General features: G+C 34.8%; 1 protein-coding gene and 1 pseudogene across 1 annotated transcript; both read right to left on the bottom strand.

Annotated features, from left to right (window-relative positions):
• Positions 1–3,648: 3,648 nt before the first annotated feature.
• LOC145167419 (uncharacterized) lies at positions 3,649–5,814 on the bottom strand. The gene has a single exon (XM_079086623.1). It carries the CDS (start codon positions 5,730–5,732, stop codon positions 3,804–3,806), a length of 1,929 nt encoding a protein of 642 aa, XP_078942749.1. The 5' UTR covers positions 5,733–5,814; the 3' UTR covers positions 3,649–3,803.
• A 4,100-nt stretch (positions 5,815–9,914) lies between these two features.
• LOC145164763 (uncharacterized) lies at positions 9,915–11,557 on the bottom strand (annotated as a pseudogene).
• Positions 11,558–12,299: the final 742 nt, after the last annotated feature.

Here is a 12,299-nt window from a genome sequence, read left to right as displayed (position 1 = left end):
TAATACGAAGCTCAGTTGGTGACGTTCATTCCATTTTGCTTCACATTATTGAAGCCTATGATCTCATTCTCTCCATTACTATCCGAAGACACTTGGCTGAGAAACTTAGGCCAGCACTGGACATCCTAAGTCGTATTCAGGGTGTTTCGGTGACCCCTGTTCAGCCGAAACAAGGGGGAGAAGAAGGGAAAGAAAAGGAAAAGGAAAAGGACCAAACTCAACCTCCTCCCGAACCTAACTCAACTGCTGCACCGAAGGATAATGTAGCTTCGGGCAGCAAAATGGATAACAAGAAGAAGAAAATTGGAGAAGATGATGAAATTGATGATGATGACATTGAAGATAATTTTCAAGCAGATCCCTCTAATCCTTTTCAAAAAATGAAGACATCTGATAAAGAGCTTGAAGAAAAGCTTAGGAAGGAATCGCTTGAGCTTGAAAAAGAGCTGAAAGAAAAAGAGCTCCTGGAAAAGAAGAAGTCCATTTTTCCTGAGTGGACTCTTGATTCGCTCTAAAGGTGTGCTATTGACGAACCAAGTACACTTTGGCTTGAGCCTGTGATGTCGTTTGGGCTTGAAAACTCCAAGGATGCACAGTTTGACATGTCTATCACGCGAAAGGCATTCATTTTTCACTGCTTCAACTCTACTGTGCCTATTCCCTCTCCAGACCCGAAGGTTGATTGGGATCTTTTGGAGTTCTATCTGGAATTTGCTCAACCACAGTACCTGACATGGAGCTTACAAAAAATTACTACTGTCAAGGTGCTGAAGCCTTACTCAGCAGGGAAGTTTGTTAATGTGAAATTCAAAGTGACTCGAGGCTCTGAAGGCTCGGTTCACAACTTTTCCCTGGCTGATCTACCGAACCTTAACCCACACGACTGGATACTCCTCAACAACATTTTGCTGTCCAATCCTCAGGAGTATCATCCGATCATAGACCATATCAAGCGAATGCTTGTATGCTACATTCACGAAGTAGCGAAAATGGACCAAGAGGTCGCCTCTGCCATTCACAAGCGTCCAACGATAAAACCTTCTGGCAGAATGGGCGATGTAAATGTTATGGTCAAGGGTAGAATTGATCCCCAGTCTCACACAGTGATGTTCCTCAGAGGCGAAAAGCAAAAGTGTATCTTCGCTCTGTGTGATAAGCACTTATTCTCAACTGCTTGCTTGGAGCATATTTTGGAGATTATCCACAAGTGCAATCAGAATTCTGCAACCGACAAGAAGCTGTTTACTGACATGCTACGATGGTACATTCAGTTTCGGCAAACACTTCTTGCAATCATCCCTCGGTTGTTCAAGGTTGTCAAGACTGGGAAGCCTACTCAAAGAAAATGATCTCTCGCCTCATTTGACGCAAAGGGGGAGATTGTTGGGCTTATAGTGTTGCGTCATGGGCTCGGTCCTTAGCCCAGTTTTGATTGCCGGTTCGGGTCTGTCCAACCGTGCATGTTTTCACTAGGGTTTAGTATTTAAGCTGCATGCATGCAGCCTTTGTAAAAAAGCTTTTATTGATTCTGATTGAGGATTGTAAACCCTAGCTCGCCTCTACAGTGGAAGTTCTTCATAGAGCTCTGCTGAGGCGTGACTATATTTGAATCATAAGCATAACGTTGATTCTGTTCTGTGTTCTTAATATTATTGTGTTTGTTTTGTTTGATCTTCATCTTTTACCTGTGAAAGATCTAATCGATCTGAGATTTATTCTCTTCAGCTACCATTCTAGATTAACAATGAAAATACAATGTCATCACAGGTTACATGGAAATAAATGAAAGATTGAAAGTACACTGGCATACAAGATTAAAATCAAAGTAGGATGCTATAACTTAAAAACATAATTAACATATGGAGTGTAATAAAATTCAAAACTATAAACATGTCATATGTGTGGATGTGTCAGGTTTCGATAATCAGGGAAGAGTAAGAAAATAGATAAAGATAATTTCAAAATTAAAAGGAATAATATTGATTTTTCAATAAATTGTATAAAAGTCTTTCATTAATAAAGATCGCACAATAGTTAAACAAAATGTCAACAACATGATGCATTATTGCATTTATTAAAATATGATTTTTTTATGGTGTTTATAGTTGGGAGAATTGAAATACAACATTGTTAAACGGAATCATATTATTGAAACGGAATTTATGGAGACTTTAATGTTGATGGTTAGATTGGTAATTCAAGTTTTACCGGATGTATGCAGATTCTATGGCTCAACGGTATAAAGTAATTTAACTTGCAATGAAAGTGAGCGGGAAAATGAATTGTTGAGACGTTGAGGAAATGACATGTGGCAGTAAAAATGACTCTTTTATTAGAGTAGGAGAGAAGATGAGATTTTTTGTAAAAGAAGGGAAGTTTGTTTGTAGGGTAAATTTGTCATTTATAGTCCGCGTAAGTTATTTTTATTAAAAGGTTTAAAATTAGATTAAAAAATGTTATATAAAAATGACGATTTAAAGATTTTCATAAAATTTACAACTTAAACTAATATTATTCATTTATGTCAAATAAAAAATTATTGAAAATAATAGTTGTTAATCAAAAAAGGATAATTGCTGATAAGATTAATTAAATTTGATAATTTTTAATTAAAACTTTATTTTTTAACTAAAGATAATAACACATTTTTTTTGCAACCGACAACAATGAAATATTTTAACTTTTAACTCAGAAGACAACAAATTCTTAAATAAAAAAATGCATTCTCATTTTAAACTCAAATTGCATTGTACTTATAATTTTAAATCAAATCAATAACAAACTTTCATCGAGAAGAAATTACTAACCAATCGTCAAAAGTAATGAATCGTTGAAAGAGAACTAAGTGATAGGATTGATGAAAGATAGAAGGGAAAACATATGAGTTCATATAATTGATGAAAGATGAAGGGATATATGAGTTCATATTCTTTATGTGAGGCGGAGTGACCAGATTGTTTTGAGGACATGTCATTGAAGCCCAAATCATAGATTCTAAGTAAAAAAAATTACTGAATGTACTAATATGTTATGAGGAATGCCGTCCAACTAATAAAACAAAAATTATTGTCTACAAAAAGGTCTTTCAATGATTACAGATATGCATATATTTCATTGTTTTTTTTCCAGACTTTTCATTGTTACCAATAACGTTAAAATCTGTTTTTGTTACTTTGTATTTTTTTTTGTGCCAATTTTTTTATACCTTTATATGTTTATTTTTATATGTTCCTCGCGTTTTACGCGGGTCATAATCTAGTTCTCCTAGTAAATATGAATCTTGATACATTTGAATTCAATATCCAATACATGTGTGTTGCCATGACTAATGTGTTTTTTTTTTCTCAATACCTTTGGATTGTAAAAAACTTTCTATCACTTGGACCAATTTTTTATGCAAAGAATTAAATACGTTTGAAACTAAGTGTAAATGACCAACACCAATAGTTTTAATTATCTTGAACACCAAATGCCTATTGTGTCCTGACCTTATGGTTCTAGTAGTTAAAGGATTGAATTATAATCAAAAGTTCAATACTGTAGACATTTCATTTCAAGAAACGGTAGATAACGCTAAATAAGTATTGAGTAGATATTAAAAAGTTACATGAACAGGCTACATATTTTAATGTGAAGTCTGAACATAAATGTTACATAAAATGAAAAAAGTAAATAAACAACACTTAAGAACAAGCCAAAATAAAGGTGAAGTTGATATTGGCAAACAAAAACAACTAAATGATAACAAACTTGCAGACCAAAGATGGCCAAAACCACACCTTTTTGAAAACCAAGGATGTCATCTACACTGTAAAACAAGGAGCATCCACTCCTTCCTTTGGCACAAGCTTACCAATCAACTTAAACAAAGAAACATCTAAACAACTAGTTTTTATATAATGAAGTAACATTTCTACAGTTGAAGCGTCAATTGAGAAACCTCTTGCTTCCATTTCCTTTAAAAGCATCTCTACAGTATCATATTGTTTGTTCTTTAGAACTCCTTGGAGAAGAACATTGTAAGTCACATTGTCTGGTGGGCAACCACTATCTTCCATTTTAAATAACAACTCTTTTGCTTCTCCCACAAGACCCTCCCGACAAAAACTACTGATCATCACAGTGTATGACCAAACATTAGGTTGCAAACCTTTAAAAGTTAGGTCATTAAAAAGGTTCCTTGCAATATCAAACTTCCCACTTTTACTTGCACCATCAATGAGTATATTGTATACAAAAATATCCGAATTTAGCTTATTGTCACCCATCAAATCAAACAAAGATAATGCTTCATCCACTTGTTTGTTGTTGCATAGACCCTTCAAGACTATTGTGTAAGTGCTTTCATTTGGCATCAGTTTGTTTGTTCGCATCTCATTAAAGAGTTCACATGCAGCTTTACAACGTCTAGCTCGAAACAATCCCTGTATCATGATACTGTAAGTGATCACATTTGGTTTCATACCTTTTTTAGTTATTTCATGAAACAAATGCATGGCCTCTTCTATCTTCAACTTCTTGCAATACCCACTTAATAAATTATTATAAGTGACGATATTAGGAACCAGACATTGAAACCTCATTATATTTAGAATTTCCTTTGCTTTGCTCATTTCACCTCGCAGACAGTACCCATCTATGATTGAATTGTAAGTCACTACATTAGGATACTCCCCTCTCTCTATCATTGAGCTGATAATACAATTTGCATCCTCCACCTTACCTTCCTTGCAAAGTGCATCAACTAATGTATTATAGAGCTGAACATCTAGGGAGATCCTTTCGTCCTCCATTTCTTTGAGCAATTTAGAGACCTCATCCCAACGACATAAGTTACAAAGGCCATGAATCAAAGAGGTGTAAGTGACAACATCAGGTAATATGCCTTTGTGGAAAACCATTTCTTTGAAGAGGTTTAAAGCATCATCTACCATTTTGTCCTTGCAAAGGCTGTCAATGATGGTGTTATATGTGACCACATTAGGTTTACAACCCTTTTCATCCATTAGTTTAAGCAAAGCAATGGCTGTATCATTATTACCAGATTTGCAAAGTCCTTTAATCATAATGCTGTACATAACTGCATTAGGTTCACAAAGTGCTTCTTTGATCAGCTTCTTGAATAACCTTTCGGCTTTGAGAACTCTATCTTCTAGGACAAGTCCATTTAAAAGGGTGCTAAAGGTGCAGACATTTGGTAATATATTGTGTTTGAAGCCATAGCCTAAGACTGCAAATCCTTCATTTGTGCGGTGCATTTGGCAGCAGCACTTGATCACAATGCTAATAGTGTACGCATTCACAGGAACACGAAGAGCATTCATTCGTTGAAAAAGCTCAACCGAACAAGAATACTGTTTCATTTTGGTAACCGCTTGCAACAACTGGGTAAATTTGAAAACTGCGGGCAGAGGTTTCCTCTTAGTCATTTCATCGAACAGTTGGAGGGCATCATCAAGGTTAGTAATCTTCTCACTCATGGACCGAGAATGATTAACCAGTGTTTGACGATTAGGAGAAGATGTTGAAAGAAACCGAGCTGAAATCGTTTTGGGGATAAATATTCCGGTGCCAAATTGTGAAAATGACGATATGAGGGTGGAATGAGCAATGGATGTATCTTTGAACTTGTTGAGGGGATGAGAGACGACAGAAGAAACAACGTGTTTTGGTTTTGCCGTAAGCACCAAAACAATCTTCAAATGCGAGCTTCGACTACTTGGATTCACCATTAAAAGGGACTGGCCTACAACGAAGAACGGAAGAACTCGTATTATTGAACTCGTTTTGTTTTATCAGACTAAGCTGGGTAAAAAAAAAAAAACGGGTTGCGTGTATTTTTTTAGGAATCTTAATTTTGTAGAAAACCTGCAGGGGTGTTTTTGTCCATAACGGTCTAACTGTATAATATGTAGGCGTTATTTTGTAAAGATATTATATTTCCAGAATGTCCTGTTTAATTTGTACATAATCACCGACTTTTTATACGAAACATTTTTAAAATAACCAGTATGAGTTCATCATCAGTTGGATTTGGTTAATATCCGAAGATATGGAAATTATCTCGTAATACTACAATGTCCCGATGCACCTGATCTCAACTATATTTTCATATCAAACATTTATAAAGCAACCATTCTCACTTCATCATCAATTGGATACATATATTAATTAGTATCTGAATATAGGGAAAGTCATCTCATCATAGTTCAAGTCATATTATAAGGTTTTAGTTTTACGTCAACACACACACATATGAACGTGATAGTATGGAAGTTAATCGCTCAAGCTCAAGAGTCCACGGAAAAGGTTTTGTTACTAAGATCCGAAAATCAATTTCAAGACCACATAATTTTTATGAAGAGGTTTTCAATCAAATCGAGGTAATTCTTAATTGAATTTTGTTGTATATTTTCATTTTGAATTTAATTTACTAGAATGAAATGTTCATTCTCATAATTATAGTCTACAGACATAATATAATTCTTTAACTATTAATGTGTGGCCATTGTAAATTATAGCGTTTAACCGAATTTATTCATTTATACTTTAAGGGTTTGTAACTTAATATGTAATAATTTTATGTTAGAATAGACCCTTGTTGAAGCAGTTGTAAAATTACTTACTAATATATGCATACTTATACATGCAGCAAAAGAGACGAAATTGATGGATAATGGAATTGGCACTCGTAATATAAATATGAGGTGCAAAATAAAGTTTGAAATGCAAACACAATAAAATTGAATAATACGTTTATCCGAGTTAAATTGATGATCATTCAAAGATTCCAATGACACTTAAATATGCAACACAAAATACAAATCATACTTTAGGCATTGTTTGAAGTATGGACAAGATGAGACTAAAGTGGATGTTGACAAATTATTTTTGTAGGGTTTGGTATGATTAAAACAAAACACAACCACATTTACTATGTCCTTAATACAAAATAACTTAAATTACCTTAAAAATAGACAAAATTGCAAGAATGGTCCCTGTGGTATGTCAAAACTAGCAACTTTGGTCCAAAATGGGTTTGGCTCGTAAGGATGGTACAATAGTTTCGTTTTGTTGCGAGTTTAATCCAATTTCCTATCAACTTTTTTATAATGACGGATTTGCCCTTATTATTTAATTTTCTATTTGTTTATAATTTCTTTTTATTGTTCTAATTAAAATTTAAACAAAAGAAAAAAGAAAATGTAACCCCACTTTCTTTATTCCCTACAAGACTAGTCCGGTCACCACTGCTACCGGAAACCACCACCACCACTCCAAAAAAACAATTTTTTTTCATATTTGAAAAACAATATAATCATTTTTTTTCACATCTGCAATCTAAAACATGAACAATCCAATTTTCTACAAACTCAATTTTTTCCATATCACTCAAATTGAAACAAGAACACTCATGAACAAGAAATCTGAAAACGTCCAGAAAACAAAAATGAAAACCAAATCGATTATCGATTTCTGAAAACAAAATCGATGAAGAGGGTGGATGTTATTGGTATCTTGATCTGGAAAGTCATCGGCCGGACGTTGGAGTCGCTGGAGCCGGAGTCGCCACCTCTCACTGGAATAGGTTTCCAACATGGGTTACTGTCTGGGATCTTTGCAACCTCTGTCTTCATCTGTACGGAGGTGACGACGGCCAATTAACAAACCCTAAATCGTCACCAAGAAAAGCTCAAGATCTCCGCCGCCATGCTCCTCCGATTCTTCAGATCTATCTTGGACTCGCACTCGAAACACCAAAACCCTCTTTGTTAGCTTCAGATCTTCGCCTCTATGATCCTTCGATTTGAAAACCCTTCGATCTGAAAAACCCTCCCATTTGAAAGCCTTCGTCACATTGAGCTCGCCATTGCTACCAGAGAAGAACTGATAGAAAAGAAGAACCGAGATCCAAAAGATTTAGAGTTCATGGCTAACGAGACCTAAACATCTAAAGGGTGGCGCCGATGGTGGTCTGATGAACCACAAATTTGTAAACAAAGAACTAGAGTTAGGGTTTCTCATGTTGAAAACTGAAGCGGGGGAGGAAGAGAGATGAGCGGGTGGTGACTCCATCTAGACGGTGACTACTGTGGCAGAGGGTGGCGGTCCGACGAGAAGATTCCAACTGATCTAATTTTTCCGGCAGCTTGTGTTCTTGTCAAATGAAAATGCGTTAGAGAGAGAAAGAGAAAGAGAGGAAGGAGGGATGAGGTGTGTATTTTTTATTTCTCTTTTTTATTTCTGATTTTTGCAATAAAAAGAATTAAGAAAATAAAACTAAAAAGGGCAAATCCGTCATTATAAAAAAGTTCATAGGAAATTGGACTAAACTCGCAACAAAACAAAACTATTGGACCATCCTTGCGAGCCAAACCCATTTTGGACCAAAGTTGCTAGTTTTGACATACCACAGGGACTATTCTTGCAATTTTGTCTTAAAAATAACCGATAAAAATACCCTAAAATCTTTGTCTAAATCAATAGGAATCATTTGTGAAGGAAAAATAATAAAATAAATAAACCCAAGTTAAATCAAAGTTTGAATAACAACATTTTTTTTACTGCAATACGTGAATTAATTCACATTTATTTACTCCCACGTTATCAACATCTACATTTTGTGCATTATACCTCACTCAAAATTAAATCAAATTTTGAGGAACAATGATAACCTTTTTTTTACTAAAATATCAAACTTTTTTTTTTTTTTTTTTTTTTGCTTCTCAAGCATTTTATCTTGAATTATAAACATCAACATTAAATACTAGCATTTTAGTTGATGCATTTTTGTATTATCTAAACTCGAGAAAACAGTAGAACCGAAAGCTTCTTCATTGCACCAAAATTTTATGAACAACGACCATAATTAAATTTTTAATGCAATCAATAATTATTTCATTTTATTGTTGAAGGCATCCCCAATTCTTTTCTAAGCGCAATCAAAGAAGCTATTTTACAGCAATTATTAAAGAACTCTAGTCATAGAATGACAAGAAACACCAGATTTTTTTTTATATATAAAATAAATATCTAGGAGTTGGATTTGGTTTCTATTGTGAGAGGTAGAGGATTAAGGAACTTTGTTTTTCAAAATCTATTGTATTTAGTGATGAACCATGGAAGAAACGAGAGAGACGAGGGCATTTTTGTCAAATATATTTTGTTCCATCCAGTTCCACCATTTTGGGTGGGACTAAAATCTAACAAAATAGTTCCATTGACTTGGTCAAAACTTTATGTTGTTCTTTTCCTATGCCAAATGCTATTCGAGAGAACATTGCTCTGTTTTGTCCTTGTTGTCACTATGATCCCAAAACTAACAGTTTGATCTTGCGAAATGGTTATTTAGAAGTTACAAAAACAGAGGATTCATATTGTTATGGGAATACCAAAAAGTGGTTTTATGTTATCTTGTATGTAAACTTCATACTTAAACCTGTTCGGTGGATACAAATGAAAAGGTTTAACTTCAAATTTTGCAAATAGAAAGAATGATAAGTGCAACTAATTTGACGTCTCACAATGGAATATTGTATTTTTTTTATGCAAAGAATTAAATACATTTTATTACGTATGCTTAAATGACCAATACGAATATGAAAATTATCTTGGAACACCAAATGCTTATTTTGTTTTGAGCTTATGGTTCTGTAGGCTTTTCATTTCGAGAAACAGTTATTGATACTAAATAAGTATCGAGTAGATATCAAAAAGTAACATAAACAGGCTGCATATTTTAATGTGAAGTTGAACATAAATGTGGCACAAGATGAAAAAAGTAAAAAGAAACCTTGAAGAACAAGCCATAATAATGATGAACTTGATATTGGCAAACAGAAATAACTAAATGATAACAAACTTGCAGACCAAAGATGACCAAAACCACACCTTTTAGAAAACCAAGATGACATCTACACAGTAAAACAAGGAGCATCCACTTCTTCCTTTGGCACAAGCTTACCAATCAGCTTAAGCAAAGAAGCATCTAAAGATCTAGCTTTTATATGATCAAGTAACATTGATACAGTTGAAGCATCAAGTGAAAAACCTCTTCCTTCCATTTCCAGTAAAAGCATCTCTACCATATCATGTTGTTGGTTCTTTAAAATTCCTTGGAGAAGAACATTGTAAGTCACACTATCCGGCTGGCAGCCCCTTTCCTCCATCTTAAGAAAAAACTCTTTTGCTTCACTCACTAATCCTTCCCGACAAAAACCACCGATCATTGTATTATATGTCCAAATATCAGGTGGTAAACCTTTTACAGTTAGTTCATTGAAAAGGTTCCTTGCAATATCAAACTTCTCACTTTTACTTGCACCATCAATAAGTATATTATATATAGCAATATCCGATTTTATCTTATTCGCCCCTTTCAGATGAAATAAAGTCAGTGCTTCATCCACTTGTTTGTTGTTGCATAGACCCTTCAAGACTATTCTGTATGTGCTTTCATTTGGAATCAGTTTGTGTGCTTGCATCTCGTTAAAGAGTTCGCATGTAGCTTCACAACGTCCAGCTTGAAACAATCCATGTAACAAGGTGTTGTAAGTGATCACATCCGGTTGCATACCACCTTTTTTAGTTATTTCATGAAACAAATCCATGGCTTCTTCTATCTTCAGTTTCTTGCAATACCCATTCAATAAACTACTATACGTAACAACATCAGGACCAGACCTTGAGACCCCATCAAATTTAAAACTTCGTTTGCTTTGCTCATTTCACCTCGCAAACAATACCCATCAATAAGCGAACTGTAAGTCACTACATTAGGATCAATCCCTCTTTCAATCATTAAGTTGATAATACAATTTGCATCCTCCACCTTCCCTTCCTTGCAAAGTGCATCAACTAATATACTATACGTCTAAACATCTAGAGAAATATTTTCGTCCTCCATCTCTTTGAGCAAATTAGAGACATCATCCCAACGACATAAGTTACAAAGGCCATGAATCAAAGATGTGTAAGTTACAACATTAGGTAGGATGCCTTTGTGGAAGACCATTTCATTGAAGAGGTTTAAAGCATCATCTACCATTTTGTCCTTGCAAAGGCTGTCAATGATGGTGTTATATGTCACCACATTAGGTTTACAACCCTTTTCATCCATTAGTTTAAGCAAAGCAATGGCTGTATCATTATTACCAGATTTGCAAAGTCCTTTAATCATAATGCTGTACATAATTGCATTAGGTTCACAAAGTGCTTCTTTGATCAGCTTCTTGAATAACCTTTCAGCTTTGAGAACTCTATCTTCTAGGACAAGTCCATTTAAGAGGGTGCTGAAGGTGCAGACATTTGGTAATATATTGTGTTTGAAGCCATAGCCTAAGACTGCAAATCCTTCATTTGTGCGGTGCATTTGGCAGCAGCACTTGATCACAATGCTAATAGTGTACGCATTCACAGGAACACGAACAACATTCATTTGTTTAAAAAGGTCAACGGAACAAGAATATTGTTTCATTTTGGTAACGGCTTGCAACAACTAGGTAAATTTGAAAACTGAGGGCAGAGGTTCCCTCTTAGTCATTTCATCGAACAGTTGGATGGCATCATCAAGGTTAGTAATCTTCTTACTTACAGATCGAGGATGATTAACCAGTGTTTGACGATTGGGAGAAGATGTTGAAAGAAACCGAGCTGAAATCGTTTTGGGGGTAAATATTCTGGTGCCAAATTGTGAAAATGATGAAATGAGGGTGGAATGAGCAATGGAGGTACCTTTGAACTTGTTGAGGGGATGAGAGACGACAGAAGAAGCAACGTGATTTGGTTTTGCCGTAAGCACCAAAACAATCTTGAAATCCAAGCTTCGACTACTTGGATTCACCATTAAAAGGGACTGGCCTATTTCTAATGTAACGAAGAACGGAAGAAGTTGTGGTATTGGCCTCGTTTTGTTTTATCAGACTACGCTGGGTAAAAAACGGGTTGCGGGTATTTTTAGGAATCTTAATTTTTGTACAAAACCCGCAGGGGGTGTTTTTGTCCATAACGGTCACTGTATTGTATAATATGTAGGTGTTATTTTGTAAAGATATTATATTTCCAGAATGTCAATATGCACATAATCACTGACTTTTTATACGAAATTTTTTTAAAATAACCATTATGAGTTCATCATCTGGATTTGGTTGATATCCGAAGATATGGAAATTATTTCATAATCCTACAATTGCCCGTTCAATATGCAACTGATCTCAATTACTTTTTCATATCAAACATTTATAAAACAACCATTCTCAGTTCATCATCAGTTGGATGCAGATATTAATTAATATATGAAT

Source organism: Lactuca virosa, chromosome 3, assembly GCF_052849685.1.
Source record: "Lactuca virosa cultivar CGN04683 chromosome 3, Lactuca_virosa_CGN04683_v6, whole genome shotgun sequence".
Taxonomy (NCBI): domain Eukaryota; kingdom Viridiplantae; phylum Streptophyta; class Magnoliopsida; order Asterales; family Asteraceae; genus Lactuca; species Lactuca virosa.
The sequence above is the reverse complement of the archived record's forward strand: the minus strand, read 5'-3'. Positions and strand labels throughout refer to the sequence as shown.

Excerpts from the sequence above, each read along its gene's own strand:
- LOC145167419 (XM_079086623.1), bottom strand. The coding sequence starts at position 5,732 with ATGGTGAATCCAAGTAGTCGAAGCTCGCATTTGAAGATTGTTTTGGTG.